Source organism: Gasterosteus aculeatus, chromosome 3, assembly GCF_964276395.1.
Source record: "Gasterosteus aculeatus chromosome 3, fGasAcu3.hap1.1, whole genome shotgun sequence".
NCBI lineage: Eukaryota > Metazoa > Chordata > Actinopteri > Perciformes > Gasterosteidae > Gasterosteus > Gasterosteus aculeatus.
In genome coordinates this window covers 16,625,381-16,644,587 of record NC_135690.1, presented here as the reverse complement: position 1 = coordinate 16,644,587, position 19,207 = coordinate 16,625,381, and the positions used below count along the sequence as shown (strand labels likewise).

The following is a 19,207-nucleotide window of genomic DNA, read 5'->3' as shown; positions in this document are numbered from 1 at the left end:
CTTGTGGAAAAGAGTCTCGCGAGACGTTGTTTGTGCCCCTTGGACACGTGTTTGTTTCGTGTGTGAGAGAACAGTGCCACTCACCTGAAGCCTTGAGAGGAACAGATGTAAAACATTACAGACACAATTGATTCATATCTAACAAAGGAGAGAGTGAAATGGCTTTTTTTCGTTTTTTTGTTATCCGGGTTTCTCGGCGCTTTGCTGCAAGCCGAGGATGATTTTAGTTCACGTTTCAGCACGCCGACAATCCAAATGCCCCCATTCTTGTTCCTTTGCACCATTTAACATCCAAGTGAAACGCTTGGACAAGAAATACAAAAAGTCAAATAAAGTTTGGAATATCTTTTAGTACAAACAATGTTTGGGTCCATGTTTTATGTCATTTTAAACACGTTTAGAACAAAGGCACAAAGACTTCCTCTGCCTCCTCCTTCACTCCCTCCTGCTCCGTCTCTGCTTCCCCCCCTCTCGCTCTCTCCTCCTTCTGAGGGTTGCAGAACTTCTTAAGTGTCTCTCATCAGAGGCACCGGGGCTCTTTGCGCCCGTTGATATCCATATAAGAGCAGAGCGTTGGTGAGTAGATGCAAGGCAGCAGAAAGGAACGCGGATCTGGAGCTAAAGAGTAAATGTTTAAGGGAGGAGGAAGGATGAAGGTTCCTCCTCTGCTGCCTCAAGCTCTCACTTGTGTGTGTGTGTGAGTGACTTTGGATATATACATATATTTATATCAAAGCATGCGTGTCTGAGTCTCGGTGTACATCCGTGCATTCGTACAAACCAACCAAAGAGACGGAGACAGTCTCTCCTAATAAAGGCAGCCGCTGCTCGGAGCAACGTGTGAGAAGAAGACCAGGAGCTGAGGAATTAATGATTCTGATTAATGATGCTGCTATTCTAAACACCAGGTGTGTGGGAAAAGTGCTGCAGAAAAGAGTGCATCTGATTTATCTCTAAAAAGTCTGCAAGAAGGGAGTAGTTAGTATGAGCAGCAATGATCTAGTACCAACACTTTTTCTCGGCTCCATAGTCTGCAATAGCAGGGAAATGCATCCTTCTCGTTTTGTCCCTTTAAAAGAAGTCTGTGCTCCAGTTGGACACAACGTCGACCCGGCAAAGCACCGAGCTGAGCCGAGCTCAGGCCGCTTAACGGCCGCCTGAAACAAAGGGTCATGTGGTTTCTATAAGTAAAAAGTCCACAACGTATGACCAGAATGCCGCTGAGCTTCGGAGCTTAAAGTTTGATCAGCAGAGAGGAGCTTTGATGCTGAGTCACCCACCGCGTGGTGTTTACATGATGTCCCGGGTGTTGAGTTTTATTGACTGGTTTCCACATCGAGTGTTGCCAGATGAAACCGTTGGGCCGAGTTTCACATTTTTGTGACCAAAGTGACAAATAAAGTCGGAGCGAGCGGTCGCATGCAGCTGGTGAACAAGATCAGGAAACAAATAATCGTTTGACAGACAGAGGAACATGGTGAGTGATGATTGTGAATATATTCATTTTCATACTTTATTCGTGTATTCATGAAATAATGTACTTTTTTCAAAAACATTGATCCTGTATTCTCCTAACATGTTTTTTTTTGATTATTCTTTATAATCAGACATTTATACCTAAGAGCTTGTTAATTAAGTACATAGAAATGGAAAATTTCCCAAACAACAGAGAAAGTAGCAGATTATGTAAGTGAGGTATGAGAGCTTTTAAAGGTGCAGTGTGAAGGGTTTGGCGCCCCCTAGCGGGGAGGTAGCTGAACTGCAGTCATGCGAATGGCCCCGTCGAGACCCTGTGATCGGATTGTCCACTGTGGGCTTCTGTAGAAACATGGCCGCCAGCTCCTGGAAGAGGGCCCGCTATATATTTAGATAGAAGCGGCTCATTCGTGGTAAAAATAAAAAACATATACAATTATGTATAAGTACACTTATATGGTGTACCATGTTCCCTAATAGATCCCACTGTCTGCTGTACACTATTCCTTTGAATGGATTTTTAAAACAGCCAAACTCCAAAGTAAAAAGCTCCTTTTTAACATATTTCTGTTGACTTAGACAGCGAGGCGTCGGACACACGTTCCCATGTTGTCACGGAAGAAGTTATGTCTTTCGCCAGCGTGGTTTACTTCTAAGAAAAGCTTCACCAAAGGCCTGTTGTGAAATAATAAAAAGTGTGCGAGCGACGGAGCATTGGTCGTGTTTGTTGTTGAGATAAAATAAGTCTGTCCAAGAAAAGAAACTCAGCGAATGCAAGAAAAGAGAGGAGAGACAAGGAGACTTGAGGAATGAGAGGGAGTTGAGCCAAGGGGGTTCTGGAAGAGTTGGGGGGGGGGCGAGTGGCTCTGCAGGATTGCACAAGATGGGTGGCGGGGAGGACAAATGCGGTGGAATGAAGGGGAGAAGGAGGAAGGAAACAAGGAGACGCTCCCCTGGTAAACAGCGGGCGGCTGGCCGACAGGGTGACCTCTCCCCGAGGCAGCCACTCACGACACTTGTTGCCTTATTAGGGGCGTCAACAGGGAGCCGGGGCAGACTAAGGAGGAGGTGGCGGGGGGGTGGTGGTGAGAAAAAGCAGCAGACAGACAAGTTGGACTAATAGTCCAGAAGACTGCGATGAGAGGGAAAGGGCCGCTGGTGGTTTGCACCCCTCTGCGTGCGATGCACACGTTCTGTTTTGTTCCTTTTGTCAAGACATGTTGCCACGACGATTACGACCTTGAATTGTGTTATTGTCGGCCTTTGCGAGGCGTCATACTACACCTTGTTTAGCAGAAGCAAAGAGTTTCATCCGTCCGACAGGTTTGTTTCGTTTGGCTGCTGATCAGCCGTCGAGGCGTCTTGAGGTGAAGTTATTAGGAGGCCAACTTTTGTGTTACATTTGTTTCCAGGTTTTAACAGTTGCATTTACCTCAGACGATGATGTCATGACTGGTCATGTGACATTCGGACCCTCTTTGCCCCCTCCAGCGCCTCCTCATCTGACTCGCCTCAGTGTGAAGGGTTACGCACAACGCTCGACTGTGTCTTTGTGTATCTTCGTGTCTCTGTCTGCAGTTGAGAGTGAAAAGATGAATGATTGGTGACAATTTGTCAGAAAGTTGTCACCGAGGCGGTCAGTGGAAACCATTGAACCGTAGTGGTTCTCCCAGTGGCAAACTGCCTGTCATGATCTGCTGGACTCCAACTGCATTTTAAAACCGAATTAACCAGCAATTCAGAATATTCAGCTTTGGTTTATGGGAAGTGTGACGTGTCATGACGTTTGAGGCACATCTGATTAAGGATACAACCCGACTCCCAGCAGCCGTGGGCCCAACACCACCCAACACCACCCAACACCACCCAACTCGACCCAACACGGCCCTGCTGGCATCCTTCTCCGAGTTTTTATCATCAAGGCTAATTTCTGCCTGTAATCTGATTAGGCCTCTGAGCTGCTTTAGCACCCTGCTGCGCTGTCTCTCTCTCTCAGCTCCCCCTCGTGCACACACACACACACACACACACACACACACACACACACACACACACACACACACACACAGATCCCGTATGACAGTCTGTGCTCGCCGGGTAGCCGGGGCAGTCAACCCGCTGTGTTCCGTGGCCGTGTGTGTGTCTGTGCCCGTGTGCGCGCGGCAGCGTGTGTCACCGCATCCATCCTCGCCTCCGCCGCTGTGACCCGAGGGCGAGTCTCGGTGGGCGTCCGTCCTCTCTCCTCCGCGAACATGTTCCGAAACCCGTGGCTCTCTAGTTACCACGTGAACCGCGAGCCGCCGGGTGGCCAAGGTAAGGCCTCTGGAGAGGGGTGAAGCCTCCTGAATAACCGCAGACTGCTGGGGGGGGACTTTGCTAAAGCAGTTTAGCTCCTCGCTGAGATAGATGACGGGGCGGGTGGTGATAATCTTTTGCTTTGGGTTTGAACGTTAGCGTCCGGAGGAATAAGACGTGTGGTTCTTACATATAGTGCAGCCCGTTCAACAGGTTTGTGTTGTGTTGCGATCTTCTTCCCTCCTCTCTGATGTTCTACCATTTGAAGGCATTCGCGTCGCAGCCTCCAAGCCGCCCGCGTCGCGCGGGAAGGCTATCTCAGGGTTTCTGAATATTTATAGAGAAATCCTCCTCCTCACGGCGTCAGCGGCCTGAGCTGCTCTCTGGCACCGTCCACCTCCAGGCTGGTTGTGTTGACGACCTGCAGGCGTTTCCAAGGAGAGCTGGACGGGCTTCTGTAGGGTCTCTCCACGCGGATAAACAGGCAGATACATTTACACAAGCTCCCCCAAAAGCTTCAGAAATATCACCAAATAATGTTACCAGCCCTGATTCATGGTCTCGCTTTTGGGTCGATTCATACTTGTATCCACACCTGCACCAGAACGTGTCACTTTCGAGTCCTCGTTTCATCGCGTCACGACACAAAACACAGAGACGTCTTAATTGAGCGTTGGGATTGTACCACCACACTTTCTCACTTCTTCGGAGGCCCAAATAAGCCAGAGGGTATCTAGGGCCGCCTGGAGGAGTAACGCGATGCGGCTCCTATCCCAGGACACAACCTTCCAAACCAGAGGGTCAACTATCAGCTGGGAACTGGAAGTGAACTTTCTGAGAAGCCTTCTAAGACTCGTGACTCATACTGAGGCTGGAAATGTTTGGTCACACCCGGACGGCATGTTGTTGATTCTCTTAAAGGACCTTTCAGTTGCGTCCGAACCATTTCCCGTCGCTTTTATCAGCATCGGCAGTGCATCGTTTGAGTTATGTTGATTTTCAAAAGGTAAGCAGTACGATTGTGCTGTTCGTGCTACAAAGAAGAAGACATGTTTTGCTGGAATTTTTTAAGCCAGCTTGAATCATGCAAGAAATGAAGAACAAATGCAGCACAACAGGCTTTACGTTAAAGGAAGATAGACCCCTGCCCAAAGAAAGTATGGCGATTGTTAAGCGTAACCTTGTGCACAGTTAACAGCCTACTGAGTGAAGAACAAGTTAGCATTCTTGCACCGTTTATTCTTACCAGAAAAACTGATCTGATGTGCTAAATGTCGCACAGTGATATCGGATGTGGAAAGGTGGAGTGTTGAATCGTTCCCGTTTAACCGAGTCTTGTTTCTCTTTTTAGAGTTTGGATCTAAAGCTCGGACCAAGCTTTGCAGCTCGGCCTCATTGCCAACAGAGGCATTAAGGTGAGGTTTTTGAGAAGATAAGCCTTCATCCAGCCACAGGGGTAATTCAGGTGTTGGTACAAAGACAGCTACGTTCAACTGAATTAAAACATGCAACTGCATGCAAATGCAACATATTGCATTTCCTAAGAGCATTTGCGTTTGTTCATCACTTTGTCCAGTCATCACAATGGGGACATGTAAGGATGTGGGTTTACTGCAGTAGAGCGCTTCAGCTTATCATGCACAGTGAGCATTAAAAGCGGGGGATGCCTGGAATAGATTATCCAAGAGACGCTTTTTTCATGGCTTTAAGGCCGTAATACCTCCTTCAGGAGCACTTTGCAGCCGAGCTCCTTTTGCATTTCCTCTGGCTCTTCAGCCGCCCCGCAGACTTTTTTATTCATTTCAACATTGAGTGTCACAAGCAGTTTCTGACTAAATTGACCCAAAGTGAAAATTAAAAGCACTGGTACTTGTCTACAAATGATAATTACAAACCACTTTGTTTTAAAATACGTGGACTTAAAAGGGGACTTTACGTACATCCTGGCTTGTGTGACCTGTTGATTGTGATGTGTAATGGCATTATAATAAGGCCTCGACTGTTGGTTTCTAATTGGAGGAGAGTCGGGCTTCTGTGACCTCCTACTTAAGCTGGATCTGGTTTCCCCGTTACCTGTCATCACCTCTTAGGGACGAGGCCTTTGAGCCGGATGCCGCCTGGACGGCGGAAACGGACAAATTGGCACAATTAACCGTCGCCGTTTAATCCGAACAAAGCGGCTGCTCATCTTCCTATAATTAGCATTTTATTTTCCAGAAGCGTCGATTTAATTAAATGTATATTTTTCTTTAAGAGGACTCGATAGCGGGTTTGTGAATGTGTCTTCTCATCTCTTCTTTCAGTTTCCAGAGTGACTTCTCCCTGAGCGACAACACCACCTTGGTCAAGAGTGTTTCAGATACAGATGCCAAACTCCTGGCCGTCCTTCCCAAGGGTGTGCATTGGCTCTAGTCACCCAATAGCATATAAATATCATGTAACTCTCTGTGTTATTGTTATGCTACAATTTCTTTTTCTAATATTCAGTTTCAGAGTTGAAGAAACACTTTGAGGGAGCCGTCACTGAGGATTTGGGAATGAACAGGTACCTTCAGCGCTCACAGCCATCACATAAACCCACCTCAGTATATTGATGAAAACTCAACTAAGCTGTTCCTGCCCTTTTGACCTCCGCCCTTTGCCTCTCGACAGGAAGGAGAGAGTAGCCCGGCGCATGGAGGGGATTGAAATCGAGGCTCCCCCTGCGCGGGTGCCCGGTGGTTTGGTAGCCAACAGGATGCTGGAGGAGGATCCTCCGCGGTACACGCGCGCCTCCGATCCCTGCGAGCCTTGTGTGATGGGTACGGCGGAGCGCGTGACCCCGGATCGACTGTCCAGATGTGTTTCAAACAGATTTTTAAACGTAACGGGCTTTTCCTCCCTTTACCGCAGTGAGGCGCTACAGTCGAGAGGAGTTGGAGGCCCCCCAGAAGAAGCTTTCGTCTCATGACAGATCGCCTCAGGTCAAAGGTGGCGGTGGCAGCGTCCGTCAGGAGCCATCGCTGGTGCATGTTGACCCAGTAGCGTTGTCCACCTCCTCTACACCCACTTCTGCTCCCACAAACCCCACCAGCCTCAGTTCCAAGGCCGAACGCATTGCCCGCTACAAAGCCGAGCGCCGTCGGCAGCTGTCGGAGCGCTACGGCATCCTCCTGGACCAGGAGCCGGACATCGATTATACGCCACGCTACCGCTCGCGACGTGACACAGACGCCTCCGACCGACAATCGGCTCCCAGGCCAGAAGGGGACCGACAGGAAGCTCAGGAGCCCAGAGTGCCGTATCGCGCCGGAGTGGGCAGGGTCTACATGAGGACTAACCCAGATCCAGCCCCTGTTTCCGCCGCCGGCCCCGCCCACTCAAACCAAGCCCCTCCCCCCACACAAGAAAGGCCCAGAAGATTTTCAGAGCGGGAAAGAGCGATGAACAGGGAGAACCAGCGGCGCGTTTCGGGTCAGGAGCGCCCGGCCGCTTCCAGGTCTAGAACGCAGGAGCCGCAGACACCTCAGTCCCAACACCAGGACGCCGTCCATCAGGAGGCAAGCCCCGCCTCCAGCAGGGATTACAGCATGGCAGCGGTGCCCACCTCGCCCCGCACCGCCCGCCGGGCCTCCCTGCCCTCCACCCGCTACGGCATCTCTCCTGGGGATTTGTTCATAGAGCAGCAAGCCCAAAGCATCCTCAACAGACAAGGGTGAGTTTGTGAAAAACGGGTCAGAGTCTCATATTTAGGATCAAAGTTTTATCCCTCACTTTGTCATGACATGTTTCATCTACAGGTTCACTGGATACATACAACTGTCTTTGTAACATTTGTTCAATCCAGCTATTTTTTGCCAACTTGACCATATGCTATAATCTTATCACATTTCCTTAAATCCCTCAAAGAAGAAAGAAAAGTACCCTCATTTTGAGCATTTTTCGCCCCAATATCGCGTTGAGACTCAAACTAAACCCCTTTGTGTTAAATCCTCTATCACTAAATGTTATTTTTCTCATGTTAGAACAGTCTACAAGCTGTAAACCAGCCCCCTTAACCCGTCATCACAGAACCACAGCTTTAAGATTGGTTGTGAGTGTGTGTGGCCTGCGTTTCATGTGCCGCTGAGTAGAGTTACTGAGCCACAGTTGATGGGGTGACAACATTAGTCCGCTCGATGCGCTGACTTAGTCAGTCGTGGACCCACTGACTCAGCACTTGTCAGCTGATCTGGAAACTGGCCTGTTAACAACTATGAAATTACATCTGAGTACCGTGTCAGTGGCTCTGACATTGTTTTCGCAGAGATAAGACTTTTGATTTGTATGTATGATTTTTAATCACCTCGTACATTCTTGTGCTGAAAGGATTCTCGAGACACAAACCTTTATAGAGAGTTTTAGTTAAGCTTAATTGATTTTCATCAGTAGACATGAAGAGTTATTTGATCCATTTGCAGAGAAAAAGTCATATAGGAAGGATGTGTCTCAGAAGAGGACATTCTAATCGTTTCCTAACCACTATGTCCTTGTATACCACTATCTTCAGCTCCCTATGCTAGCTAGCATTAGCGTGTACTCATGTAGCACAAGAACTGTGTAAATCCTTCGTGCCATGTACAATAAACCACAGGTCCATCAATTATGTCCGGCTTTGTGATCTACAATGAGATTAGAGCAACCTTTGGCTACCAGGGGTCAGAAGGTGGTGGATGAAAATAGTTTGGCTTACCTTTTTTGGCACAGAAACATCGGAGAGAGAGAGAGAGAGAGAGAGAGAGAGAGAGAGAGAGAGAGAGAGAGAGAGAGTTGTTTGAACTAAGACTCAAATATAAACCCCACGCACGGTGCTACTTGACCTTGCAGCACTTCTACGGATGGATTTGGGAGTTCAAGTCGGTCCCAGTTTCGGGTCATAAACTTTTATGCAATAGATTTGAGTGGAAATTAACTTAACTAAGGGCGTGCAAAATTTAAATCAATAACATTTGGGGGGATTTGATCTATGGGTGTCATAGTAGCAGATTGTTTGGACATCAAAATGTAAAATGGATATCATTTACCACGCCTTATCAAAGCTTGGCACCTGCTCTTCAGTTACCTCTTTGATTTGAGTTTGGAGTTCGGAGAATGAAATCTTTAGCTGAACTGGAATCTCAGTGTCCCGTCTCCGTTTATAGAATCCGGGTAAGAGAACGATTGTCCAGGGATGAAATTGTCCAGAGGCCCCCCGACTGGAGTCCAGACCTGCCCCAGGCTAACAGACCCCGTACTCAGGGGAGCCCTGCTCACTACGCCCCACAACAAGCAGAGCCCGCCCAGCAAAGGAGCGCTCCCGATCCTCAGCCCAGTGCAGGCCACCATTCTGCCCACGGCCAAGCAGCCTACCCGCTGTCCGTCCCCGAGTACCAACACCCCGGCCCCACTGTCGACGCGCAGCCATATTTGGCCCTCCCTGCCCCAGTGGCGGCTGCCAAACGCCCCGGACCCCCCGAGGTGCAACCGCGGAGGAAAGTGAGTGCCGAGCGAGTCCATGCCGCCCACAGGGAGGCCAGAGGGGCGGCCCGGCAGGCCCTGAAGGAAGAGGCCCATACAGAGGGCCTGCTGAAGAGCAGGAAAGCCGTTTTGCCATCGGAGATCCGCCGGAGGGAAAAGAGTGCGGATGACACTCCCAGGGGCCGGCACGAAGACATGGACTGGCAGAAATACAGCCCGGAACGAAGGACGACAAGTCAAGGCGAGGAGGACTGGGATCGGGAGAGACCGAGGGAGACAGAGAGGGGGAGGAACGTCGAGAGGATCAGAGAAAGAGGGAGAGACGTGGCTTGTAATGACAGCCAAGAGGAGAGAGCAATTCAATCGATGCAGCCTTCTCACGCCGCAGCAGTCCAGCATCCAAGGCAGCATCAACCCTCAGAGCCTCTGTACCGTCAAGAGCCCCAAATTCAGCAACAGGGGGCCCCAGCGCAACAACACGATGAACCCAGAAAGAGACAACATGGTGCTCAAATTCAACAGCAGGAACCTCCCATGCAGCAGCAGTACGACCACCCGAGACAGCCGCAAGAGCCCCAAACGCAACAGCACCCTAAAAGACAGCGGGAGTGTGAGCTCCAAAGAGAAGAGCCTCCAAATCAGCGGCAAGACTCCCGGAGAAATCAGCAAGGGCCACAACCAGAAGTGGAGCCTCAGAGGCAGCAGCGGCGGCCGGACCCGTCGGGGAACCAGATGTTTGACACAGCCATCTATATGCAGAGGGGCTCCTCTCTGCCGCAGGCCCAACCGAGAAGCCTGGAGGTGAGCGGAGGGCCCAAACCCAAGATAAGAACCCGCGCCATGTCGGACATAGGCATAAGCCAGCATTCCACAATGTACCGCATGGAGAGGGCAGCGGCCGGCAGGGAGACGTCGAGGGCCGCCCCTGCACCGGGGACGTCTAACGGGGAGATGGGCTCCCTGGACACCAGGGTGTCAGTGGCACTGCTGCGACACTCGTACCTGGAGAACGCCAACCGGAAACCTGAGCTGTAGGTCCACTGGCATGGGCTCTGTGTTGCATCGCTAAATAACTGTCTAACCCTGCACCGGTGAGCTGTTGCAAAAACATTAAAAAAGATTTGGACAGAAGGTTCTTTGGCATGAAAGGGGTCAAAGTGCTTTACGGTGATATTATTACTTACTATCGTTGTTCATTGTCGTGTCTGCCATCTTGTTTCTGAGCTTGTTGGGGTCGGAGTTGTCTGCTGCTGCATGTTCACCGTAGCAGATGTCTCTTCACGTTTGGGTTGCAGTCGGTCAACGTGTGACACCCCTCCCTTCTAACTTTGGTGCAGTTTCTGGAAAACTGTTCCACTAAAACCAAACACTGTTAATAGTTGTTTTTTTTCACTTGTACTTTTCCTCTTCGTTGTCCTCGTCAATCTATACACTTTCCTCTAAAAAAAAAGAGAGGCCGCCAAAGTAGATCTGTCAGCCACGGAGGTAGAGCCGGCGGGCGGCAGCGATCGGGACCGGGGCGCTCGCAAGCCCCGGCGCTACATCACCCCGGGGGACAGCCGCATGTCGGAGAGGTTTAGGACCCAGCCCATCACGTCTGCAGAGCGGCTGGAGTCAGATAGGTACAGCCGGGGCTCCCCGTAGGGATCGGCAGGAGATCTTCACAAGCGTTTCATTCATGTGACACTGGATTGCACGATGGGGGAATGATGTGGTTCTAGGTTGACATTCAGATCGTGATAATTACGTTGCGCTTCCTCAAAAACATACAAAAAACGTGTAAATGCTGATGCTGGACGTATGTTGTTGTTTTCTGCAGGTCTCGTCTGAGCCCATCGAAGCTGCAGGATCCTGAAGGTTAATTCTGCATATACGCACACATTATTTTTCAAATTGTATTACAATTTTCTCAGAAGTTCAAATACAGTTAATGATTATTTTCTCCATTTCATTAGATGAAGGAAAACTGGATGATAGAGCCAAGATGAGCGTGGCTGCCAAGATGTCTCTCTTCAGGGTACACCTCCTTATTTTATGTACATTTTAATCATATTACCAGAGGATTAAAAATTATTATTTTTGAATGATGAATGTTTTGTGGTCATAATCTCAAAAAAAGCTATAGCTTTGTTCATATGTCGTGTTATTTAGTTAACTGGGTATTTAAGGACATTCAAATGAATTCCCCTGCTTTTGTAAACTTGTTCCTCACATATTCCTCCAGGAGCTGGAAAAGACATCAGACGGAAGTATTCCCAAACCACGCTCTCGAAACTCTGCCGTTGAGAGGCGTCTGAGGAGAGTTCAGGACCGCTCACACACTCAACCCGTCACCAACAGGGAGGTCGTCGATGCTTCGAGGTACATCCGGCATTCTGCTGGTTTGGCTGGATCTGGTTTATTTATCTTATTCTACTGACCGTTTTTCGCCCAATTGATATGTGCCAGTTTCTTTGTCATAACCTTTTCTTTTTTTCTGTACCTTGAAGCGATCCCGCCGCATCGCCACAACTTGTGAGCAGCCACGGCGCCGTCCCCCGTGTCCCGAGCCCCACTGGAGTCCCACTCGCCAGTGTGACCAGCATCAGGTACCGACTTACATGTGCCGTGCGTCGGTGTGAGTGTGCATGCGTCTCTGCTTTTCAAGACCACAGTTCAATGAAAGAAACTACCGTGTATTGTTGTTATGGATTTGAGTCTTTATCTTTAAACAACTTATTTAAAACTTAAATGAAAAGCTCTGAAAGAGACTTAAATCAAAGAGCTAATTAACATGTTGACATTCTGACCGAGTTAAATGTTGCTCACCGCCTCCCTCTCTTGGCTACAGAGCGGTTCTGTTCCCCCGGCTCATCTTACGCTGTGATTCAGCTTCATACCTAAGTGCACCTTATAGGGCAAAGGAGTCGGCTTGAACCGCATAATTCATCCGGTACTTTCCATGCCCAGTTCCCAAGCGTTCCCTCTGTCACCGTTTCTCACATGTGGGTCACAAAGGTCAGCGAAGTAAAAAGAAGTCGCATATCTTTGTAGAAAGGTCAGAGGTTGAGTCGGTTAAAGCTCGCCCCCGCATGTCAGGGTTCACGTGTGTTTACCGACCCTGGTTTAACCTCTGTAAGCCCCCCAACATCCGAGTGAACTATACGATTATCTGGCATATGAATGCTGATCTACTGCGCCTGTAATCCGCCCCACTGGTTACAGCTGTTCACCTGCTCGCTGGTGTTTGCATGCGTGTTCAGCTATTTGATAATCAGGGTATTTTGTTCTTGGTTATGAAAATGCTTGGTTGTTCCTTACCATAAGATATGTAAATATTACAAGTCAAAGGCAATTGTATGTATAGAATGTATAGACAAATACATTTAGAATCTCTTCTTTAACAGTTTACAAAACCCATGAAAAGGATGTTAAATACATTAAATATGAATGTGGTGAAAGTGTTTATTACGAGATCCTTCAACACCCAATGCCGCCCCTCCCTCTGTCACTACCCAGCATCCCGGCCTCCTCGCAGGACTCGGCAGTCCAGCATCGGGAGAAGGAGACGGAGGAGCACCACCCACCAGCTGCAGCTCCCAGCGAGTCAGAGGGCCGGCTGCTCCTCCCCGACGAGCCGGACCTCTCCACCCTCCCCTTGGCAGAGAAGATGGCCCTCTTCAACCGCCTCGCTCAGCCCGCAACGGGCAAGGGCGCCGAGGGGGCCCGAGGAGACACCCGCCAACGCAGGGCCAACGCCCGGTTTCAGACTCAACCCATCACCCAGGGAGAGGTGGAGCGGGTAAAGACGCGCACACACAACATCACAATAGAGTCGATTTGTGACCCTACTTCCAAATCGTCACCAACCTTGGTGGCATCCATCCCAATTCACAAAATTACAAATTAACTAAAGATGAATAAACCAATGTTTTAATGTGAATACATTTCTATGGTCAAATATTGGCTGTGGGGACCAACGTTTGATTTGCATATTTAGCATACAATATTTAGCAACAACAATAGCGTACAAGCAATAAAATACAGGCAATTGACATATGTTAAGTTAGAAATACTGTACATATTTATCTTTTGAATGTTTACCACTTACATCTACACGGCCATCACATCGCCGTAGGCAGACTTCCCCTGCAGCACCTTCATAATCGGTCACTGGTGTCCACACAGGAAGCAGAGCCGCGGCTAACCTCCGCCTTGTGTAACGGTGACTCGCGGGCCAATCAGGGACAACATGTAAGAGCCCTGCGGCCCGTACGGAGCTTCTGATTGGTTGCAACAAATGATCCCGCTCTCCACTGATCTGATTGTGTTGTGCTTACAGTAGCTCGATGACGTCCATAAATGCATCTCACTCTGCATTTGAAGCGGCCGATGTTGCTTCGTCATGAGGAATTGGCGCCTTGTTTGTTTCCTTTGGCTCCTCATTGTTGGATGCAAGCAGCTTCTCTGACATGCTTGTGTATTGCGAAACAAGCATGCAAGTATCGAATAAACCAGCAAGAAACAAAAACGTATCCAGGGAATAGGAATGTGGATGTATCTGGCCAGAAAGCTGTGTGGGTCAATGCAAAGACCTTGTTTACCGTCAAAATGAATGGACAGTAGTAGTCTGGTTCAGAGATGGCTCATATTTCAATATACAACTATTAATACTGAATTTTAATGTCATGTTTTACTGACCATGGGAGCAAATGTGAAACCATCTCATTTCTCATCTGACTGTATTCCTCCACGCATCAATCTGTTCATCCATCTGTAGCATCCACGCACACCTCCACCAATCTCTAACTTCCATCCACACGGCCATTTAACTCCATCCTTTTCTCCATCTTAAGCCCCTCTACCCTCGAGTTGTCTTTCTATCCGTCTCAAATTTCTAACATGATTCCTGCTGTTTCTGCAGCTGAAAAACGGGGGCGAGATCAAACTGGAGCCCCTGTCGGCCTCCCTGATCCGCTCCGTGGCAGCCGTCACCTCCCAAGCCACCGTCGCCACGGTGACCGTCACGCCAGGCAGCAGCGGCGCCGACGACGACAGCGGCCTCCGTCCGAGGAAGTCCACCGCCGTGCCCTGCATCCCTGCCCAACAACAGGCTGCCGGCACTTCGAGCAGCCACCAGGAGAGGGCGTTGATGTATTTCTCCATGACCCAGAGCGGGGACACGGGCCGCCCCGAGCCCGGGCTCGACTCCTCCCCGCTCCTCCAGAGAGCCGGGGCTCCTCGGGCTCCAACCTCCTCCACCAGTCACAGGCAGCAGGGGGAGGCGGCGGTGGAGGAGCGCTGGAGAGAGCGTCAGGAGGAGGAGGTGAGGGGGAGACGGCAGGGAGGAGCCAGAGGAGAGATCCAAGACGGCGGCATTACGGGAAAGCTGCACTTCCCCGACAGGCACCGGGACAGCAGGCGGCAGCATCCCCAGCACTCTGCCGTGCAGGGGGGCGAGTCGGAGCCTCTGCCCAGCCGGAGAGCCGCAGACGGACGCTCCCACGAGAGCAGGGAGAGAGCGGAGGGAGGGGGAAGAGGAAGAGGAGGGTGCCTGGGAGAGGCAGCTCACGGCGCCTCCGCACAGAAGCAGGAGAAGAGCAGCAGCCGGAGCCAGCCGGGCATCTCAGGTAGGAGGCTTCTCCGATGACTTACACAGATGCATGAGATGGGGAAAAGTGAAAGAACGATGGAGGGGAGGTGAATATCTGAGGATGTCGGAAGAGAGATAAAAAGCAGAGACAAAAAGAAAGTGGAAGCAGTGTCTGGGGACGGGGCTCTTCTCATTACCCTCATTGTCTCGTGCAGCACGCTCCCACGCATGATTGCTTTCTGCCGGCTGCACACACACACACACACACACACACACACACGCACACACACACACACACTTGTCCCTGCTGGCGGTATTTGATTTGGCTGATACAGAGAGACAGAGGCGTCTGAAGCTGCATCTAATTAGCATATTTCCACATTCATTTGCCTGGTGGCTGTCTTTGTTTAGAGGAGGACGCCCCTTCCAGACATGCTGATTGCCAGCTAATGGAAGCCAGAGATTTTTTTAATCGATCCGTGTTGTGCTCACTGTCACGGCTGACAAAAGGGGCTGTGGTCCCCGTGCAGCTTATTACGCCCGCGAGCATACTCCGTTATAATGGGCCTGACCTGCTTTTATGTGCCAGGGGGTTGGTCTCTTTTTCCCATGCATGCTCACAAACACTGCACAGGGAGATGAAAGCGCTCGGCGAGAGAGGGCAGAACACTTGGCTGGCACTTCCATCAAACAGGTAGAGGACGGGAAGGACACAAAGGACGCCTTGTCTGCAGGCCGAGCTCTTATTCAGTTCAGTGTTGGTTGATCTATGAGACTATAGTATCACAAGGCCAGGACGGCTTGCATTGCATCACAATGACGCGCTGTGGAGTTTCCGCGACAGGCCTAACGCTGACCCTTACCCTGACCTCCACTGAGGTCAAGATGCTACAAATAATGTGCAGTAGGTCTGGGATTCTACGTGAACACTTTCCCCCGAGGTTGTAACATTCTGACATGCTGAATGCTGCTTTCAGACCTGCCGGATCATCCCGCACCGCTGAGGCCCCCGACAGCTAAAGTCTCATCCAGGACGGTGTCTCACGTTTCAACCAGCCTGCAGCCTCCTCAAACTCTCCCCAAACCCTTCACCCAGCAGCCTGCGCCCACACCGGCCAAACCTCCGGCCGACAGTCAGCCCCCGCCGACGTACCCCAGAGCTTCCCCTCAGTCCCCGCAGACGCAGGCCAGACCTCAGGGATTCATCCAGCCTCTCCCTAAGCCCTACCTGCAGACGCCCCCCAAACCGCAGTGCTTCCCCCAGGCTCCGGTCCTTCCCCAGTCCCTGGACCCCGACGAGGACTTCGGCAGGGACGGTGCCCATTCTGCCGATCTGCTGTCCCCCACCGAGTCCGTAGACCTTTCGCCTGACGGCATGTCCGCCAAACAGATGTCCATCAAGGAGAGGTGAGTGACGGCTGAGCATCTGAACGCGACGTCTCTTACAGCACTCATCCCACTGGTGTAACTGGTGTATGTGGTGCTGCTGTGGAGGCGATAACATTTTGAACCAGGGAACAGGGTCATTCAGGCAGGAACATCGCAGCGATAGTGATGCTGATGCTCCAATGGCGATCACACTTGCTGAGGTGCATTTTCCTCAGCCTCAATCCCGACCGAAATATCTTAAGCTCTCCACGGAAGGTGAAACCCTGAGGAACATGAGTGAGGAGGCTTCTTCAGTGACACTAGTTTACCGGGCCGAGGTTTCTGTTTCTGTTTGTGCTTTTTTCTCGTCCATTGGTTCCTCTGAGCTCTTTGTTTCCCTCATAATCTGTATCATCTTTCTCTTTGCTCGTTGTAACAAAACCCCAAAAATTGGGACTCATAAATTAGCAGCGTTTGTCAGAATCGGGCAGCAGCCTGCTCGTCCCTGCAGTGTGTTACACATTTTTGAAGGTGAGAGAGATTCTCCTTTTTCAGGGACATTTGTGCTTCGGCCGGCCGAGAGGAGAGAGTCCTGAGGTGTCCTCATTTCTGGCCTGTTCAGCAGCTGAGATAATGACACACTTTACCCCTCAGCCAGCACTTTGCTCAACAGCGGCACTCGCTGTTTGTAAAGCGGAAATATCTGACCTGTTTTTTTACTCTTGAATGATCATTTTCACGACACACAACTGCTTTTGTCCCCTTTTTACAAAATTGGCTTTACTAGAGTTCAATGGGTTTTCTTGTACCAACGTACCGGTTTGATTCTAGATATACACGGTTTGGTTAAACTGATGATGTCTGAGAAGGAAAACTCCTCTTGTATTCAAAAATCATTATTATGCAGAATGTAAACCTCTTTAGAATTTAGTTATCCCACATTTCCCCCCCGTTTTTAGGTCACTATTCCATCAGATTTGTATAAAATAGTGGATAACAAATCCCAAATGTACATCCGCGTTTTGTATCGGCTTTATCCAAATGGACTTTCTGTTGTTTTATGACAGGGTGGCACTGCTGAAGAAGAGCGGCGAGGAGGACTGGAGGAACAGGATCAACAAGAAACAGGAAGTGGTTAAAGCGGCGTCCACCGAGCAGCAGGCGCAGCAATGGGAGTCCGAGCCGACCTGCGAGAAGACGGTCAGTCAGCGGAGTGACTGTTAATAACTCCATTAAATGGATGTGTTCACGGGATGGGGGTGTGCAGATGTAGAGTCTGTGGTGGTTGGGCTCGGCTGTGGGGGGCTCGGGGGGGGGGGGGGGGGGGGTGGATCAGGCGTAAGTGGCCTCAGCTGTAATCAATCACTAATTGCGTTCGGAAGACGGGCCGCAGAGAGACGACGCCAGAAGAGGAACGTCCCGCGCACTCTGTGTTCCCGAATAAAACCTTCTGATTAAAGTGGCTCCGAGTGATTACGCCCCAAAACACTCCCGGCGGGTAACAGGAGTTTGTCACTCGTGCTTCTCTCGCCGCTATTACAGCTGGACCCTTTTCCCCCTGCAGTTCTTCTGCTCCACATTAGTATTCCGACGGGAGAATCCGCCTGCTTGAGCCCCCCGATTGTCTCCCCCCTAAACCCGTTACAGCAACAACGCCCTCCCCCCCTTTTCTCCCCGTCTGACCGAGGACTTCCCCCTGTGTTTAACCCCCTCCAGGAGGAAGGGGTGGTGGTTCAGGAGCACTGCGCTGTGTCTGTGTCTGAGCAGCTGTGGGTAAGATCCAGCTGTGGGCCAACCGGCCTCGCGTGGGACTCCTATTGTCCAACCGCAGCTCGGCGTGGACTTTGTGTGGTGGCTTCTCCTCGGCCCGGCTCTGCTCGTTTTGACTTGAGCAGTTTCTGTACTTTCATTAGCGCTTTGCTGATTCCATCTTGAAAGCAGCATTAAGTAATCAATTTAATTCAAAACCAGAGAAAGTTAAGTCAAATATATAATATAATAATATATAATTTTGTCTTTACCAGCAACCATTTTAAACCTGGATGAATTTACTTTATTGACATGTGGCAGCAATATCAGTACTTTGATTGTAAAATTGTAGTGATAGCTATTCCAGAAAGATAATACAGTATAATGATAGAGTGACTATATATACACATTTGTTGTCAGCACTGCTTTTTAATTTTAATTTGCACAACATTTAATTTGCTGTTTTAGCTTAAAAACCAAATATGTTCAATCTAAAAGAATGTATACATATATTCCACATATTCAGTAAGTTGTTGTTTGAAAGATGGAGATAAGTACCTGTTTCAGTGGTTAAAGGAGAAATGTAAGTGGCGTTTACCAAAAACACCCTTTATTTTTAAGGGGTTTATTGTGTTGTGTTTATAAGTACTGGATTGTTTTCAAAAGACCATTTAAATGAAAGAATCTTAGTTGGTTAAATACAAAGTACTGTACTGCTATATGATCATTCATATTTAAATTAGTACTTAATGCACCTTTTAAGCTGTGTTTTTGCTCCTTTGGCGATTTAATGACTTTTTTGTGCCAGATTCAAAGCTGATCAAATTCCAAATCGACCAAAGACAAAATGGTCCCTGCAGTTATTGTTACTAAATGAAGTCACGATTGCTTGCAAAGCTTTTAGATCAAGTCCGGAAGCTGCATTATAGCGAGAAGCTTTACAACATTCATGTTACATTCCCAGTTTCTGTCCTTCTCTCCTTTTGCATCCCTCTTTCATCTGCATGCTCATGCTTTTTTCTTCCGTTTCCTCCTTCGCTTTCCTTTCTTTCACTTTTCCATCCACCTCTGCATCCCCAGGAGCCTGTCTTCTCCTCCACCTTTTCTCCTACTATCTCCCTCGGCCAAAAGTGTCAGTACATTGACCATCATTGTCAGGTAAGGACGCGCACCCATCCCGCCCGATGCGCTGCATGCACTGAGTACGGCCCCGGTTGAATAAAGTAGTTCATGCGGACTTCGGAAGGACTCTCGCCGAGCACGTTTCAGCGC

General features: G+C 49.6%; 1 protein-coding gene across 26 annotated transcripts in view; it reads left to right on the top strand.

Annotated features, from left to right (window-relative positions):
* Positions 1-19,207, top strand: part of svilb (supervillin b) — a 31,375-nt gene that overhangs the window by 1,758 nt on the left and 10,410 nt on the right. For 4 of the 26 annotated variants that reach the window (XM_078099755.1, XM_078099761.1, XM_078099753.1 and 1 more), the window contains exons 1-18: positions 3,550-3,789; positions 5,123-5,186; positions 6,075-6,166; positions 6,259-6,316; positions 6,424-6,572; positions 6,664-7,465; positions 8,931-10,277; positions 10,698-10,868; positions 11,066-11,103; positions 11,202-11,263; positions 11,471-11,607; positions 11,736-11,834; positions 12,745-13,027; positions 13,414-13,479; positions 14,150-14,855; positions 15,796-16,225; positions 17,254-17,386; positions 17,903-17,959. In XM_078099755.1, the coding sequence (XP_077955881.1) occupies positions 3,729-3,789; positions 5,123-5,186; positions 6,075-6,166; positions 6,259-6,316; positions 6,424-6,572; positions 6,664-7,465; positions 8,931-10,277; positions 10,698-10,868; positions 11,066-11,103; positions 11,202-11,263; positions 11,471-11,607; positions 11,736-11,834; positions 12,745-13,027; positions 13,414-13,479; positions 14,150-14,855; positions 15,796-16,225; positions 17,254-17,386; positions 17,903-17,959 (4,755 nt within the window). In that variant the 5' untranslated portion in view covers positions 3,550-3,728. Of the gene's footprint in view, positions 1-1,352; positions 1,478-3,548; positions 3,790-5,122; positions 5,187-6,074; positions 6,167-6,258; positions 6,317-6,423; positions 6,573-6,663; positions 7,466-8,930; positions 10,278-10,697; positions 10,869-11,065; positions 11,104-11,201; positions 11,264-11,470; positions 11,608-11,735; positions 11,835-12,744; positions 13,028-13,413; positions 13,480-14,149; positions 14,856-15,795; positions 16,226-17,253; positions 17,387-17,902; positions 17,960-19,015; positions 19,094-19,207 lie in introns of those variants that run through there. The other 22 variants (XM_078099758.1, XM_078099765.1, XM_078099757.1 and 19 more) reach the window with 15 other exon arrangements.